Source organism: Nematostella vectensis, chromosome 4 (genome assembly GCF_932526225.1).
Source record: "Nematostella vectensis chromosome 4, jaNemVect1.1, whole genome shotgun sequence".
Lineage (NCBI taxonomy): Eukaryota > Metazoa > Cnidaria > Anthozoa > Actiniaria > Edwardsiidae > Nematostella > Nematostella vectensis.
In genome coordinates, this window is record NC_064037.1 from 9114510 (window position 1) to 9133495 (window position 18986).

At 42.5% G+C, this 18986-nt stretch overlaps 1 protein-coding gene across 1 annotated transcript in view; it reads left to right on the forward strand.

The window, feature by feature from the left end:
- The window catches only part of LOC5522255, a 137609-nt gene that overhangs the window by 83449 nt on the left and 35174 nt on the right, over window positions 1-18986 (forward strand). The window contains exons 137-150 of the mRNA XM_048726927.1: window positions 71-370; window positions 604-651; window positions 833-1067; window positions 2611-2915; window positions 3408-3449; window positions 6903-7442; window positions 7777-8103; window positions 8733-9029; window positions 9391-9726; window positions 10137-10439; window positions 16159-17268; window positions 17483-17806; window positions 17985-18305; window positions 18592-18939. Coding sequence (XP_048582884.1) covers window positions 71-370; window positions 604-651; window positions 833-1067; window positions 2611-2915; window positions 3408-3449; window positions 6903-7442; window positions 7777-8103; window positions 8733-9029; window positions 9391-9726; window positions 10137-10439; window positions 16159-17268; window positions 17483-17806; window positions 17985-18305; window positions 18592-18939 — 4836 coding nt within the window. The remainder of the gene's footprint in view (window positions 1-70; window positions 371-603; window positions 652-832; window positions 1068-2610; window positions 2916-3407; window positions 3450-6902; window positions 7443-7776; window positions 8104-8732; window positions 9030-9390; window positions 9727-10136; window positions 10440-16158; window positions 17269-17482; window positions 17807-17984; window positions 18306-18591; window positions 18940-18986) is intronic.

An 18986-nucleotide genomic window follows, 5' to 3' on the forward strand; every position in this document is an offset into this window, starting at 1 on the left:
GCCGCTGTCCTTGTTCTATTGTGTTAGCAGATATTTACAACTTATAAGATAACTTTTTCTTCTCTAAAAGGCATCCGTCGTCCCGGCCGGCCAAGACCCCGTGGCTACCGTCGAGTTGGCTGCTTCCGTGACCGACGTATCCGAGCTGTCGGCAAGATGGTGGCGCGATTCAGGCGCCACGAAGCCGTCAACAAATGTTTCAAGTTTGCGCGTCGCCATAACTACAGAGCTTTTGCCGTTCAACACGGAGGCCAATGCTTCACCGGACCGCGAGCTCATGTTACCTTCAAGAAATATGGAAGATCAAGAAGATGCCGCGGCGGTGTCGGAGGGTCATGGGCAAACGATGTGTATATCATTAGCATCTCTGGTAACTATACTGATCTTATGATATTTACTTGTTACTTGATGGTCTTTAAGAATTGATAGATGGAAGTCAAAGATGTCGTAAGACTTTGAAAGTAATTTTATGTGGGCGATGAAATAAAAATGAAAATTAAGACAATAAAGTCCACCTAATAAAATATGTCTCTTTTGATCCGATTGTGTATTGGGAAGACTAACAATATATTCCTGTAATAATATATTGTGTTTTATTTCCAGTCTTGCCAAGACCTCGACCAAACATTCGTCCAAGACCAGCTTTACCAGGTGCGTCTTGTTTGCTTGTTTTAAAAGTATTTGTTTTGTTTTTACTGTGTCACAAATATATTTAAAAAAGTAATTATCTAAATTGTTTTCAAAACATGTCAATCATCAAATTCATTTTATATTTGTATCCTTTCTTACAATGACGTGATGTGTATACCCAATGTTTTATCGTTTACTTCAGTTTCCCGCGCACAACTTGATCTCGGTTTCGTCATCGACGCGTCTAGCGGCGTCCGCGGAAATGCCAACTTCCAGCGCATCGTCAACTTTGTCAGGAACATTGTTAGCTCCTTCGTGATCTCCTCGCGTGACACGCGTGTTGGTATCGTGACGTACTCCAACTCGCCCTTGGTGTTACTCAAGTTTACCCAGTACATGAGTTTGCCCACAGTGACTCGGGCCCTAGGTCGAGTCAGGTAAGCTATTTTATATGAATTATTTACTAAAGGATTATTAACCGAGCCGAGTGCTATACGTGCAGATAAAGAGGACTGATATTTCTCCGTACAGACCGAGCAAGCGAGGTTAATAAATCGTTTATTATATGGCTATTAACTAATTTGCGGCGAGAATAACAAGTCAACTTTCGGTTTCGCGCGAATATCGATCAACTTGCGATCGATTTCATAAATGCGGGAAAACAAGAAACACTCGCGCGCGGCCAACGAGAAGTGTGAAAACTTGTTTGCTGAAGAAAAGTCGTACTGAGTATAATAAACAACAAAAAACGGGCAGGATACGAGTGACCAAATGCTGTACTATGTGGCTTTTTTAGACGTAATTGAATCAAAGATCCATCGGCCCAAAAGAAGAGAAATCAAACCCAAAAGTTTTGCTTGGCTTATTCGGCCTTCGTCATCGTTTCCGACGTTATGAGAAGCACTATGATGTTATTCAAATTCAACGTTTTTCACTTCAGGCAGCCATTTTTGCTTGATAAATCATCAGTAGACCTGTCTGAAAGCTACAGGTTTTATCCTGAAGGTGCTATGATCCAATGCACTAACATGAATCGATGCCTCTACGTGAATCAAAGAACCAATAATGAAAACGAAAGCTGATAATTCAGGGCCTTCAGGGCCTTTCACGGCATGTAAATCTCCAAATCAAGTACCCCTTGAGTGTATTGTTAGTAAGCATTGCAAGCACTGTCACTGGGGTCTGGTCACTGCCAGAGGGTTTATTGCGTCCCCAGTGGTTCGTTTTACGAACCTCCGGTTTAGTGTCCTTATCCGAGAAGACTGGAAATACATAAGAATAACTTCAACTCACATATGACACAAATTCGAATCAAAGTAAGACCCGGATAACATCCCCAGTTTGAGCCAGGATTCGAATCTGGGCCACAGCGGTGAGAGGCCGACGCGCTAACACACTAGGCCACCCGTGCTTCCACACTAGGCCACCCGTGCTTCCACACTAGGCCACCCGTGCTTCCACACTAGGCCACCCGTGCTTCCACACTAGGCCATCCGTGCTTCCACACTAGGCCACCCGTGCTTCCACACTAGGCCACCCGTGCTTCCACACTAGGCCACCCGTGCTTCCACACTAGGCCACCCGTGTTCCACACTAGGCCACCCGTGCTTCCACACTAGGCCAACCGTGCTTCCACACTAGGCCACCCGTGTTCCACACTAGGCCACCCGTGCTTCCACACTAGGCCACCCGTGCTTCCACACTAGGCCACCCGTGCTTCCACACTAGGCCACCCGTGTTCCACACTAGGCCACCCGTGTTCCACACTAGGCCACCCGTGCTTCCACTCTAGACCACCCGTGTTCCACACTAGGCCACCCGTGCTTCCACACTAGGCCACCCGTGCTTCCACACTAGGCCACCCGTGCTTCCACACTAGGCCACCCGTGCTTCCACACTAGGCTGTTATAGGTTGTTATTTAAGAGCGTATTGATAGCGGGCTAAGTGGCATCCCCTTAACTCTTATTACCTCTTTCCAGGTACCTGGGCGGCGCTACATACACGGCCTCCGCTCTGGACACTGCAAGAAACGTTCTCTTTGCCCAATCGAGACGTCGCCGAGTCCTTGTGGTAATAACCGCTGGTCGGTCTAGCGAATCTGTCGCCGTGGCGTCCCGCAGGCTTAAGAAATCCGGCGTCACCGTCATTTCCATCGGGGTTGGGCGGGGCAACAGGTACAAGTTCATGCAGGTCGTCACCATGGCAACGAGTAAGAGACACGTGTTCACCGTGAGGTTCAGAAATCTTGGTTCTTTTGTTAGAATCGTCAAGTTCAAAATTCTCGGTGAGTCGATACTGTCACGATGCTCGACTGACTGCTGCGGTGGTCAAAACTTAAGAGATTACTTCCTCTTAAAGCGGCATTAACACCAGTTTACTTTCGGTCGATTACGTAACAATCTCCGATGATTTTTAACCGAAACGCGAAAAAGTATTTCAACATTGTAAAAGCCGTGTGTCTATTGAATGTTTCTTTGAAGATGTGACAAATTATTGAGAGCGGTTGGCCTTTTTAATAGCGCAGATTCTAATAGATCCTTTTGTGTATTTTCGGTTGAGCATTCCGTCTGCCCTCCAGAGGTGAACTGGTGACAATGACGCTTCTACGGTTTCTACGTTTTTGATATATATTACGCGCACATCCGTACCATCTTTTTGCTTCCCTTTTACGATGTCAAAATCTTAGAAGGAAAAAGCATCCATTCTTAGTATAAAAGGCCTAACTTCACTCGAAAAATAAGGTTTTAGTTAAGTTAATTTGCTTGTGTGGTTTCAGTACCTGCGCATCGTGTCCCCCCAATCAAACCAGGAGGCCGAGGTGAGTGAACACACAAACTCACAAGTGAACACACAAATAAACACACAAACTCACAAGTGAACACACAAATTCACAAGTGAACACACAAATTCACAAGTGAACACACAAACTCACAAGTGAACACACAAATAAACACACAAACTCACAAGTGAACACACAAGTAAACTCACAAACTCACAAGTGAACACACAAGTAAACACTTAAACTCACAAGTGAACACACAAACTCACAAGTAAACACACAAACGCACAAGTGAACACACAAGTAAACTACAAGTGAACACACAAGTAAACACACAAACGCACAAGTGAACACACAAGTAAACACTTAAACTCACAAGTGAACACACAAACTCACAAGTGAACACACAAACTCACAAGTGAACACACAAATAAACACACAAACTCACAAGTGAACACACAAGTAAACTCACAAGTGAACACACAAGTAAACACACAAACGCACAAGTGAACGCACAAGTAAACACACAAACTCACAAGTGAACACACAAACTCACAAGTGAACACACAAACTCACAAGTGAACACACAAATAAACACACAAACTCACAAGTGAACACACAAACTCACAAGTGAACACACAAATAAACACACAAACTCACAAGTGAACACACAAGTAAACACACAAACTCACAAGTGAACACACAAGTAAACACACAAACTCACAAGTGAACACACAAACTCACAAGTGAACACACAAACTCACAAGTGAACACACAAATAAACACACAAACTCACAAGTGAACACACAAGTAAACGCACAAGTGAACACACAAGTAAACACACAAACTCACAAGTGAACACACAAATAAACACACAAACTCACAAGTGAACACACAAGTAAACGCACAAGTGAACACACAAGTAAACACACAAACTCACAAGTGAACACACAAGTAAACACTTAAACTCACAAGTGAACACACAAGTAAACACACAAACTCACAAGTGAACACACAAACTCACAAGTGAACACACAAATAAACACACAAACTCACAAGTGAACACACAAGTGAACGCACAAGTGAACACACAAGTAAACACACAAACGCACAAGTGAACACACAAGTAAACACACAAACGCACAAGTGAACACACAAGTAAACACACAAACTCACAAATAAACACACAAACTCACAAGTGAACACACAAATAAACACACAAACTCACAAGTGAACACACAAACTCACAAGTGAACACACAAGTGAACACACAAACTCACAAGTGAACACACAAACTCACAAGTGAACACACAAATAAACACACAAACTCACAAGTGAACACACAAGTAAACGCACAAGTGAACACACAAGTAAACACACAAACGCACAAGTGAACACACAAGTAAACACACAAACGCACAAGTGAACACACAAGTAAACACACAAACGCACAAGTGAACACACAAGTAAACACTTAAACTCACAAGTGAACACACAAACTCACAAGTAAACACACAAACGCACAAGTGAACACACAAATAAACACACAAACTCACAAGTGAACACACAAGTAAACGCACAAGTGAACACACAAGTAAACACACAAACTCACAAGTGAACACACAAGTAAACACTTAAACTCACAAGTGAACACACAAACTCACAAGTAAACACACAAACGCACAAGTGAACACACAAGTAAACTCACAAGTGAACACACAAGTAAACACACAAACGCACAAGTGAACACACAAGTAAACACTTAAACTCACAAGTGAACACACAAACTCACAAGTGAACACACAAACTCACAAGTGAACACACAAATAAACACACAAACTCACAAGTGAACACACAAGTAAACTCACAAGTGAACACACAAGTAAACACACAAACGCACAAGTGAACACACAAGTAAACACACAAACTCACAAGTGAACACACAAGTGAACACACAAGTAAACACACAATCTCACAAGTAAACACACAAACTCACAAGTGAACACACAAGTAAACACACAAACTCACAAGTGAACACACAAGTAAACACACAAACTCACAAGTGAACACACAAGTAAACTCACAAGTGAACACACAAGTAAACACACAAACGCACAAGTGAACACACAAGTAAACTCACAAGTAAACACACAAACGCACAAGTGAACACACAAGTAAACTCACAAGTGAACACACAAGTAAACACACAAACGCACAAGTGAACACACAAGTAAACTCACAAGTGAACACACAAGTAAACACACAAACGCACAAGTGAACACACAAGTAAACACTTAAACTCACAAGTGAACACACAAACTCACAAGTGAACACACAAACTCACAAGTGAACACACAAATAAACACACAAACTCACAAGTGAACACACAAGTAAACTCACAAGTGAACACACAAGTAAACACACAAACGCACAAGTGAACACACAAGTAAACACACAAACTCACAAGTGAACACACAAGTAAACACACAAACTCACAAGTGAACACACAAGTAAACACTTAAACTCACAAGTGAACACACAAGTAAACACACGAACTCACAAGTGAACACACAAGTAAACGCACAAGTGAACACACAAGTGAACACACAAGTAAACACACAAGTGAACACACAAGTGAACACACAAGTAAACACACAAACTCACAAGTGAACACACAAGTAAACGCACAAGTGAACTCACAAGTGAACACACAAGTAAACGCACAAGTGAACACACAAGTGAACACACAAGTAAACACACAAGTGAACACACAAGTGAACACACAAGTAAACACACAAACTCACAAGTGAACACACAAGTGAACACACAAGTAAACACACAAACTCACAAGTGAACACACAAACTCACAAGTGAACACACAAACTCACAAGTGAACACACAAATAAACACACAAACTCACAAGTGAACACACAAGTAAACTCACAAGTGAACACACAAGTGAACACACAAGTAAACACACAAACTCACAAGTGAACACACAAGTAAACACACAAACTCACAAGTGAACACACACATTTGAACGCTTCCGATTTCCGGAAACTTTATTATTTTTCAATTTATTCTATACAGCTCCTTAATGTGTTCGGATATAGTGCTGGTACATTAATTATAGTGTACATTGTAACCGCGAGAATAAGCCGTCAGGTCATGTTTTTATAATTGCTTTTTTTTTCAAGTGTACTTGCCTTCGTCAGCGGTACCAAAATGGTACGAGCTTAATTTAGATTTTTAGCATTAATTGATGAATAGATTACAAAAAAAACTATTTTATTAGCTTTTCTACAAAGAACAAAACCTTTATAAACGCTTGTTCTTAGCTCTGATAATAAAATTTATATGCAGGGGCGTCCCCAGGATTGGTCAAGGGGGTTTCGCAGTCGTGGGTATCATATGGAAGAAAGCGCGCGCACCCTGCGCACCCCCCTGTGTACGCGCCTAATATGTTATTGCTATTAACAATGTTTCTTTCAGTGTGCAAAGCAAGACTTGACTTGGGATTCCTGGTGGACGGATCCGGAAGCATCAAAGCCGCGCGCTTCAAAGGCGTCAAGCGTTTTATCCAGAACGTCATTAGCAGGTTCCATATCTCACCCAAACACACACGCGTGGGTCTCGTCCTCTACTCCAACAACCCTTACAAGATCTTCGGCTTTAACAAGTACACCAACAAGAACGCAGCCATGAAGGCTACCGGACGCATCCCCTACCCCAGACGCGGTACCAAGACGGGTCGGGCGTTGGCCTATACCGGAAGGTACCTTTTCCGATCCAGTAAGCGCCGTAGGGTGTTGATACTGCTGACCGATGGTCGGTCATATGATCGCGTATCGGCTCCGGCGCGCAAACTGCGCCAAGCAGGAATCCATATCTATGCTGTCGGTGTGGGAAGGAACTATAACATTAAGCAGCTGCGGTCCATTGCCTCGTCTCGTCGGGACGTGTTGACAGCGAGATTCAGAAATCTTGATTCTCTGGTTAGGGTTATCAAGATGAAGGCTTGTGGCGATGTCGGTGAGTTGTGCTTGCTTTACAATCATACGATATAAGAACAAGGAAATGGAATGTTCTTTTTCTTCAGAATTTTTTTAGGTTAGCATATCTAGAGCTAAGAGGCTATTTTAAAATTATTTTATTATCCACAGCTCGTCAACATTTTAACGCCCAACAAACGCTTAATTTCAAAACGGAAAAACGCTGTAACAAACGCTCTTATATGCGTTTGGGTCGGTTGAATAGTCGGCGTTATATAACAATGTTATCGGTTAACACACCCCCACACCAATTCCATAAAAAAGCGTTGAAACACAGTCGTGTGTGTCTTATATAGACACTTCTTTTGCAACAGGACCTGTACCCGTGCCACGCCCAGCCCCAAGACCCCATCATGTCTCTTTCACGTACCACTGGGTCGGATGTTACAAGGACAAACGATCCCGCGCGCTCTCACGCTACCTCGGGAACTTCGGTCACTTGCCTAACCCGGTACAGAAATGCGCTATCCGTGCGCACAGATTGCGAGTGAAAGTATTCGCCGTGCAGAACGGAGGACAGTGCTTCGTGCCGAGACGCAGACGAGGAGACTCTCGTGGATACAACAAGTACGGACCGTCCGATAAATGTCGCCGTGGACGAGGAGGGCCATGGGCGAACGAGGTGTACAAGTTCGGGAGAGGTAAGCCCTTTCTGTGCGAAGATAATAGCGACCTTTAAGGCCTCTCGTGGGAATTGTTTTCAAAAATCGATTTAATTTAAACCCGTTTAGTAGCACCTTCAAAGCGTGCGATCGATCGGGTCAGTACGCAGCTCTTACAAGCTGCAATTTGATTGGGCAAATGAACAATATCCACACCTCGACACAAAGAACGAGAAGAATAGAGACAAAAAAACTCCTTTGTAGAACAAAGATAATAGGAGACAAAGCAGCTGCGTACTTACTCGATCGATCTGAACTTTGGCGAACATCACCAATGAATCACCATGCTTCTAGTTTAGAAATCCTGAAATAAAAATTTGATATTAATAATCGGCGAAGCGAGACGCACGTGCAAATGCACGTGGAGCTTTGGGGGTTTGGTACGAATCTAATATACTGTAGCTGTAAAGCATTGCATTTTGCGTATATGAGGTCAGTTCCACTTGATGTCTTATATGACAAGCGGACCACCGAATCGATTCCTTGGAAATATGGAAGAGTATGTTGGAAATTGACACTCGATTTTTGGCTATTTTCAAGGAATCGATTCGGCGGTCCGCTTGTTATAGTCTCCCTCTCCATATTTCACATTTTGTGTTCCATTGTAGGCCGCCCAGTTCTCGTCACGTGGTCTTTCGTCTATCGCGGATGCTACAAGATAGGTCGAGGCTCTTCCGGACGAAAGCTTGTCGATTTCCGTCGTCTTCGAAACCTTCAATCTGCCATCACGCGCTGCGCCATGCTTGCACAGAAACGCGGTTACTCGGCTTTTGTACTCAGAAACAAAGGAGAATGCTGGTCGGGACCGCTGGTCCACAAGAACGCCGTCAAGTTCGGTCGGTCACGTGGTTGTACGGGACATTATGGTGGACGAAAGGCACAGAGTGTCTTTTATATTCGCAATAGTAAGTACAACATCAGTACAACGAGAAAGCTCTGATATACATTTTAAAGTTAAAAAAAAGTCATCCATAGATATGCAGATATATGCATAAACGATAAAAGTCCGAATTGGATAGTTTTCATTGCTGCGTAACGGAAACTTTAAATGGATAATACAAGGTTTACAATGGTGTTTTTCTCTAGTGAATGTGCTTTTATTCAGCTTTATCCAAACTGCGCCGTCTACACCCTTTTCACTAAGGCCTAAAATAAGCTGTCAAGGGATACTGAAAAAACCCGCCCTATTTATTAGAAATGTTAATGAGTTTTGTTAATACGTTTGTTATTACGTTATATTCACGTCTATTTTATACTCATACATAGTACGCCCCAAACCCCATTCCCGACCAAGACCGTTCCCGCGACCACGCCCTCGCCCTAGGCCCACGACTTACCACTATCGCTCGGCCGGTTGCTGGAAAGACAGGAAACGTAAGCGTGCGCTCCCCACCAAGCTAGGCACCTGGACCCGTAACCCAATCACGGCCTGCTTCCGCGCCGCTCTTAAGCGAGGGTACAAGGTGTTTGCTGTTCAAGCCGGAAAAACGTGTTGGTCAGGACGTAACGCGCATGCTACTTTCGGACGGTATGGCCCGTCCGGACGATGCCGCCGTTGGAAGGGCGGGTACCTGGCTAATAATGTGTACAGGATTTCAACAGGTATACGGATTAAAGATCATGCATTTTCGTGGGAAGGTTAAAGGTGTGACCGCTTTAATCGAGTTTGGAATCCGGGAGAGAGTTTTTTTGTTAAATTACCAGAACACCATCCATCGTTTTTCTTTACGGGAAAGGGGGGTAGAGTTATGGGTATATAAAAGCTAGGGTAAATAAACGGGTTTTTCCGATTGACACAATCTCTTTAAGTTATCTTTATGTTATCATATTATATATTATCGTATTATCCGTTATCATATTATACAGTGATAATAAAATAAAATAAGAACTTCCAAGCTTTCAGGTTTCGCAATTTAGAAGGGGTTTTGCCTAATCCCCGTGTAATTCCGATAAGAATTTGACAACTCTTTGGTCTGCTGTACTTCCTCGAGTAACAGCTTGTTTGTCTTCAGGACCCTTACCTAAACCCCGCCCACTACAACGCCTCAGAGGGCATCCGTACCACAGCTTAGGCTGCTGGGGTGACAAGCGCCGGCGAGCCTTACCCAGGCGTCTCGGGAAAGTCAACGGGCGGCACGCCATTCGTCAATGCTTCTTTAAGGCGCTGCGCAAGGGACTCCGGTATTTCGCAGTCCAGAACCGTAACGAGTGTTGGGCCAGTCCAAGTAGGACGTATCGCAAGTATGGAAGGCGTAGAGTCTGTAGGAATGGAAGAGGTGGACGATGGGCGAACAGTGTCTACGAAATTAAAAACGGTGTGTAGTAATGACAAGGCTACTACTTAAACATCGCATTTTGTTGTCATTCTTAAGTAGGGGATCCATTCTGGCCGTTATGACATTACACCATTGAACCATTCGTAATCAGGAACTAGTCGAATTTAATCATTACAAATAATCAAGTTACAACAGGGGGACACTAGATACGCTCAAGTGTAAAGTGTAAACGGGTTTATGAAAAACATTCTACTTCCCTTACCCCCGCCAAGCAATGTTCTTTTTATTCCTTCCCCTCCCTGTGCTTTGAACTTTTTCTCTTTGGTAATTTGAGCTTGTTTAGAACCCGAGTGTGGAATATTTTTGGCCAAGGGCAAATAGAAACAACTTGGTGTGGGGTTGGCAAGGGTTCCCCAGAAGTGAAGGTTTTTCGCGCGCTCTTTCAATGGCGATGAACAGTGTATAGGAGAGCCATGAAAGTTGGCATTATTGAATATTGGCGACGAAATTAGAAATAGTAATTAAGGCATGCAAAACCCATAGTTCGTTTGGGTCCGCATGCGGCTAGTGAGATGGATCGCACCTCGAACAAGTTCAATATTTCCCTTTTTGGCTGTGAGCCGGCAAAGGTAAGTTAAGAATGTCAATAATTTCTGATTTCTTTGAAAATTTTCTTTGTTTTTGTTTTGATGTCATTCGTTTTATTTATTTCATTGTTTCTTTTTTTTTACTGTCATATATCACCTTCCATCAATTATTTCTATAGTTTTTTTTATTGTTTTGATAAAAGCTTCATACTTTTGATAGCTTTTATAATTGCATCTACTTATAAATTATCATAGCATTTCATTTGAAAGTTAAAACTTTTATATCAAACATCCGTTATATTATGTATTTATTATTTTCTTGGATTTTTATAAGTAGTAGTATTGATTTTGTTGTTGCTTCTTAATTATTACTTCCACTATTCATTTTTGGATATGGCCATTATTGATTTATTTACTTATTAATTTACTTTTTTATTTAAATATTGTTGTATTGATTTATAGATTTATTTATTAATTTATTTATTTATTTATTTATTTATTTATTTATTTATTTATTTATTTATTTTTGTATTTTGTCATTTTCTTACATTTTATTCTTAACTATTGTTCTTACGACTGTTAATTTAATTAACATTGTGTAACATAGCTTCGTTTTTATTTATGTGTGTTTTTATACTTAAATATATTTAACATTTATAACAGTATACTGTTTGTGATATCATTTACTTCTGTTTTGTGTTGATTTTTGTTTACTTTAAATGTGCTGTTTGTCTAATCGTCCTTTCTGCTGCTTTTGTTTCAGCTCAGATATCTAACTAGCTTCTAACCCTATTCCTTACCCTATTTTTACAGGCGTCAGACTGCGCAAGACCATTAATCGTTCAGTCACCCATCACAAGGTGATACGTCACGGAGGACATCACTTCTTAAAGATTCTTCGACATCGATTACGACGTCACAAGCGGCGCAACGATAGCAGCTCTGAACCTGGTACGTATCCTAGAAGAAATAAAGCACTACATACTTTTTAAGGGTGTCAATAGATTGGTATCCCTCAATAAGAGACTCACATAACCCCGACATTCCTAGAAAGGATACTTGCCTATACGGGGGAGGGAGGGGGCTTCGATGATTCGTATGAGGGAGAAAAAATCATTTTCGTAATTTATTTGACGTTTGTGTTTTTCGTTTCGTTCCAGATAAGAAAAGAGACGAGATTTCTACACCGTTTAAAACGATCAGAGCCCAGTTAGATTCCATAATATCAAATGGTAAGATTATCTTCAATACAGTGACCAGTGTTCAGTACAGTGTATGATTGCACATGGTGTTCAGTGTGTCATTGCACATGGTGGTCAGTGTGTGATTGTACATGGCGGTCAGTGTGTGATTACACATGGTGGTCAGTGTGTGATTGCACATGGTGGTCAGTGTATAATTGCAAATGGTGGTCAGTGTATGATTGCAAATGGTGGTCAGTGTATGATTGCACATGATGGTCAGCGTATAATTGCAAATGGTGGTCAGTGTGTGATTGCACATGGTGGTCAGTGTGTGATTGCACATGATGGTCAGTGTGTGATTGCACATGGTGGTCAGTGTATGATTGTACATGGTGGTCAGTGTGTGATTGCAAATGGTGTTCAGTGTGTGATTGCACATGGTGGACAGTGTGTTATTGCACATGGTGGTCAGTGTATGATTGCACATGGTGGTCAATGTGTGATTACACATGGTGGTCAGTGTGTGATTGCACATGATAGTCAGTGTATAATTGCAAATGGTGGTCAGTGTATGATTGCAAATGGTGGTCAGCGTATGATTGCAAATGGTGGTCAGTGTGTGATTGCACATGGTGGTCAGTGTGTGATTGCACATGGTGGTCAGTGTGTGGTTACACATGGTGGTCAGTGTATGATTGCACATGATGGTCAGTGTATATCATTGCACACGGTGGTCAGTGTGTGGTTGCACATGGTGGTCAGTGTGTGGTTGCACATGGTGGTCAGTGTGTGATTGCACATGGTGGTCAGTGTGTGATTGCACATGGTGGTCAGTGTGTGGTTGCACATGGTGGTCAGTGTATGATTGCACATGATGGTCAGTGTATAATTGCAAATGGTGGTCAGTTTGTGATTGCACATGGTGGTCAGTGTGTGATTGCACATGGTGGTCAGTGTGTGGTTGCACATGGTGGTCAGTGTATGATTGCACATGATGGTCAGTGTATAATTGCAAATGGTGGTCAGTTTGTGATTGCACATGGTGGTCAGTGTGTGATTGCACATGATAGTCAGTGTATAATTGCAAATGGTGGTCAGTGTGTGGTTGCACATGGTGGTCAGTGTGTGATTGCACATGATAGTCAGTGTATAATTGCAAATGGTGGTCAGTGTATAATTGCAAATGGTGGTCAGTGTGTGGTTGCACATGGTGGTCAGTGTGATTGCACATGTTGGTAATTGTGTGGTTGCACATGGTGGTCAGTGTGTGGTTGCACATGGTGGTCAGTGTGTGATTGCACATGGTGGTCCGTTTTTGATAGCACATGGTGGTCAGTGTGTGATTGCACATGGTGGTCAGTGTATGATTGTACATGGTGGTCAGTGTGTGATTGCAAATGGTGTTCAGTGTGTGATTGCACATGGTGGACAGTGTGTTATTGCACATGGTGGTCAGTGTATGATTGCACATGGTGGTCAATGTGTGATTACACATGGTGGTCAGTGTGTGATTGCACATGATAGTCAGTGTATAATTGCAAATGGTGGTCAGTGTATGATTGCAAATGGTGGTCAGCGTATGATTGCAAATGGTGGTCAGTGTGTGATTGCACATGGTGGTCAGTGTGTGATTGCACATGGTGGTCAGTGTGTGGTTACACATGGTGGTCAGTGTATGATTGCACATGATGGTCAGTGTATATCATTGCACACGGTGGTCAGTGTGTGGTTGCACATGGTGGTCAGTGTGTGGTTGCAAATGGTGGTCAGTGTATGATTGCAAATGGTGGTCAGTGTATGATTGCACATGATGGTCAGCGTATAATTGCAAATGGTGGTCAGTGTGTGATTGCACATGGTGGTCAGTGTGTGATTGCACATGGTGGTCAGTGTATGATTGCACATGGTGGACAGTGTATGATTGCACATGTTGGTCAGTGTATAATTGCAAATGGTGATCAGTGTGTGATTGCACATGGTGGTCAGTGTGATTGCACATGGTGGTCAGTGCATGATTGCACATGGTGGTCAGTGTATGATTGTACATGAGGGTTAGTGTGTGATTGTACATGATGGTCCGTTTTTGATAGCACATGGTGGTCAGTGTGTGGTTGCACATGGTGGTCAGTGTATGATTGCACATGGTGGACAGTGTATGATTGCACATGTTGGTCAGTGTATAATTGCAAATGGTGGTCAGTGTGTGATTGCACATGGTGGTCAGTGTATAATTGCAGATGGTGGTCAGTGTATGATTGCACATGTTGGTCAGTGTATAATTGCAAATGGTGGTCAGTGTGTGATTGCACATGGTGGTCAAGGTGTCATTGTACATGTTGGTCAGTGTGTAGTTGCACATGGTGGTCAGTGTGTATTTGCACAGGTGGTAAATGCAGGACTAAACTTGGTGAAAAGCATTTGATCCCATATAACGGACAATGCAGAATTGCAAGATATCTTTCTATATTGTGTTGTTTTGAAAATATTTTTTTGTTTACAGATAAAGACAGCGCATCTGACTAAGTCGCCTAAATCAGACAAAAACAAAAGGATCTGTAAACAGTTGCCGTAGAGTTAGTATGATAGTAGATACATGGTTTAAATAATCAATAATCCCTGAAAAAACTTATAGTGTAGTTGTAGCCTACCTAGACAAATTTAGTCTGTATTGTTTGTGTTATCCTTTAACCCTGAAAGACTGTTAACTCATTAATTAAATAAACTGAACTTCTTATAATCAGGAAATAAAAAACCCTCTAATAAAACCAATCTTATAATCAGGAAATAAAAAACATCTAATAAAACCAAGAACTAATTTTCGAGTGTCATTTGCTGTTTCTGATATCATTCTTAACATTCCATTAGTATACATCAGTTAACGATATGGCAAGTGATAAATAAGTGCATTGATATAACGGGGAATAGTCAGATTCGAGGTTATTGTTGTTATGCAATTTTAATGATTTCGGAAGATTGTTTATACCGGGATTATATAACGAGGTTCTTCTGTAATAATGCAGGCCATTAAAATAACAGACTCAGGGCTACTAGGTTCGGTTGCCTGGTTAAGAGACCATGGTACATAAAAAAGGCAAGCGAGACGGAACAAAACTTAGATGTCCGCCTTGTCACGCCAAACCGTCGCATCACCTCTTTGGTAAGACAGCTCAACATTGTAGCTAAAATGACCTCGGCGATGAACGCATTGTATAAGCAGGGAAGTAAAGACTATCTACATTCTTTGTGGTGCTCTCGCCTCGCCCTAAAAAGATCGTTCTTCAAAGACATTGTAAAGACTTACTTTAAAGGGCATCAATAACCCAGCACGGTGAAGCACGCATCTCTCCAGAGAGTATTTTTTAATGTTTTAGCAACTTTTCAGTTATCTCCTAACAAGCCCCTGCACGTCAGTTTTTTTGTTTCTATTTTAGCGAACCCGTTCTCCAAACTAACAATGGCTATGGGCTTTCCTATCCATTTTTAAGTTGTTATAGTGTTATATTTTCATTGGTCACGTCATAGTGCGTTTTCTTTGCTGTCTTGCGCCAGCTTGTTAATGTGTTGGGCCCATTATACCTTGCGTGTACTATGTATTTGTTGTAACGTTTATTATCTGTTATTAGTTAGATGTTTTATTTATTTTGATTTTATTTCTGTGCCGCCTTGAGCTTGCTTGTGAAATATGCATTCGGTGTTGTTAGTGTTTTTGTCTTCGGTATCCAAGTATAATGTTAAGGTTTATAAACTTGAACAATCAAAATCATTTCATTTTGCACTAATTAAGGGAGTTAATACATATTTAAAAAAGGCTAATTGACAAATCGAATGAGAAGAAAATTGAGCAGGTGCTTTCGAATTGGCAATAGTACCATGATTTTACATTTTTGAAAAATGTTTTATTTAGAATTACCTACATAATCAATGCGCGAGATCATTTTGCAAATAATTTACGGACGCTCGTTATTAACTCTATACTATTTTATTCAGGTATCCAATGGAGACGCGCCCTGAAGCGTATTCGCCTCATTCAACTCGAACTGAATCAGCGGTTATACAGACAACGTATGCGGCAGCTCCAGAGACGGCTCGAGCGAAAGCGACGACAACGACTTCGACGACAGGAGCGACGAAAACGACATCTGGAACGACAACGTCAACGCTACTTGGAGAAACTACGGCGTCTAAAACACGAAAAGCACTTGCGGCGCTTGAAGCGTTTGCGGGAACAGTGGGGACGGCGGCAACGACAGCTAGCCCGCGAAAAACGGATAAGACGTGAAAACAAAAGAAAGGAACGAGAACGACTTCGAAGAGAGCGGGTAAAACTAATGGAACGGTTAAGAAGAAGAAAGCTGGAGCGCGCGAGAAGAATTCGGAAGGAGAGAATGAAGCGCCTTCAGATGATGAAGTTGCGGAAGATTCTACTTGAGAGAAAGCGCCGCGCGGCGAAAAGAGCTAGAATTCGGCATGAGAAGCTGATGCGCAAGTTGCGGTTGCAACAAAAGATGGAGGAACAACGGCGTCGTCGCAGAGCACATCAGATTGCTCAACGCCTGCTGAAGCTAAAGAGAGAAAGACAACGAGCTGGCGCCAAACGTCGAGCCGCAATTCGAATTCGCATGGAACAGCTAAAACGAAAACGGGAATTAGAACACGCGCGAAAAATAGAGTTCTTGAGACGTCAGAAGCTTCGGATAGCGAATGAGATTGCCCGGAAGTTGGCGCGCCAAAAGCAACAAAAAGCCCGGAAAAAGCAACGCTTTATTCAACGCAAGACGAAGAAGACAAAACGGAAAGGCAAAGGACAGGAGTACGAGTGGTACACGTTCCACAACAGCTGGGTCGGATGCTTTTCGGACAAACCCGAAAGAGCGATGGGAAAGATGATCCAAGATTTACGCAGTCATCGGGATCCCATCGGAAGGTGCTCGGAGCTTGCCGTCAAACAAGGATATCAGGTCTTCGGAGTGCAAGATGGTGGTCAGTGCTTTTTTGGTCCGAAAGCTCATATTACGTACGATAAGTACGGTACATCGAAACAGTGCAAGGATCTGAAGGGCGGCAAATGGGCCAATGATGTGTATGAGATCAAAGATGGTAAGTTGTTCGACGTGTCAGTGGCACTACGTTAACTCGAACCCCAACATTTCGAGATAGAAGGGAGAGTTCGAAATATCTGAGAAAAAATAACTATAGAAATAGTATCTATAGAATTTAAGACACGATTTAACGAGAGTTCCAGCTAACGAAGCTCGAGTTTGGCGTTCGTCTTTACCCTCAATATTGACATATCTACAATTTTCCGTACTAGGCGACGCGCCTCCTCCAATCCCACACAAGGAAGCTTCCAGTAATACCGTGGAATACATCATAGAGTATGTAGGCTGCTTTAAAGACGATGCCCGCGACCATGCAGTTGGTCGCAAGGTCGCGACCTTCCGCGGCAAAGACGCGGTCGACAAATGCTCCGAGGAGGCGAACAAGCGAAAACTCAGTTACTTTGCACTTCAGAATGGTGGAGACTGTTACACTGGTCCCAGTGCTGCCGCTACTTACATGAAGTACGGAGCTTCTAAGGGCTGCAAAGGAGAAACCGGAGGTGTATTGGCCAATAGCGTGTTCGTAATCAGATTAGGTAAGGACCCGGTGAAGTATGATCTGCTAATACAAAGAAAACACAAAAAAGATGAAGCTTCACTTTGAAGTTTTTAAATGGTTTGACTAAAAGGTGTCACCAAACATGGAAAACCTCTAATCTTCTTCTCACCTATCTGTTTTACTATAGGATTTTTATCTTTGTTTTAATTTCCCAGGAAAATCCCGTCGCCCCCACCCATCACCCAAGAAAACACATGCACCCTTCATGCGTCGAACAGTTGGTTGCTATAAAGACCGGCCCAATTCTCCTGCCATGGGTAAGAAAATCGGGGACTTCCGAGGAAGAAAAGATCCGGTTAAGGATTGCTTCGAGGCGGCAGCTCAGGGCGGATTCCACGCCTTTGGATTGCAGAATGGAGGAGAGTGTTTTTCTGACGTTGGTGTTGAGAAAACGTTCCAGAGATACGGCTCGTCGCATAAATGCAGTGCTGGACTTGGAGGATACCTGGCTAACAACGTATACATGATTATAAAAGGTGAGCTACTTTAAAAAAATGGAAATGAGGGTTTGTGCAACTTTCACAGGCATCCTTATGACGAGGTTTTCATTTCTGCAAATTCCTTCAATTCCTTCATAAACGATCTAGCAATTTACAAGCTCGCATAATATTAATTAGAGAAGAGAATCGCTGTGCCAGTGAATAATTTTTTTCTAGTTATTGCTGTTGTTGTTGTTGTTGTTGTTGTTGTTGTTGTTGTTGTTGTTTTCTTGTATTTGATGCTGTTCTCTTAGTCTCTTCTCTTATTGGCCTTTTTCTACAGGAGTGACTATCACTGAACATACCACAACTCACACCACTGAAGAAATTATAACCACCACTTCTACAGTTTCCGAGGAGATTGTTATCGAGCATGCCGGTTGCTATAAAGACGATGCCCGCGTCCCCGCAGTGGGCACCAAGGTTGCGACCTTCCGCGGTATAGACGCGGTCGACAAGTGCTCCGAGGAGGCGGCGAAGCGAAAGTTTAGTTATTTCGCGCTGCAAAACGGCGTAGATTGCTACACGGGCCGAGACGCTGAGAAGACCTATAACATATACGGTACATCGGCTGCTTGTAAGGACGGCAGAGGAGGAGTCTTGGCTAATGATGTTTATGTTAACAAGAAAGGTAAGCTAAAATATATGAGTCAACAAAAATCCAGAGAATCCTAGTTT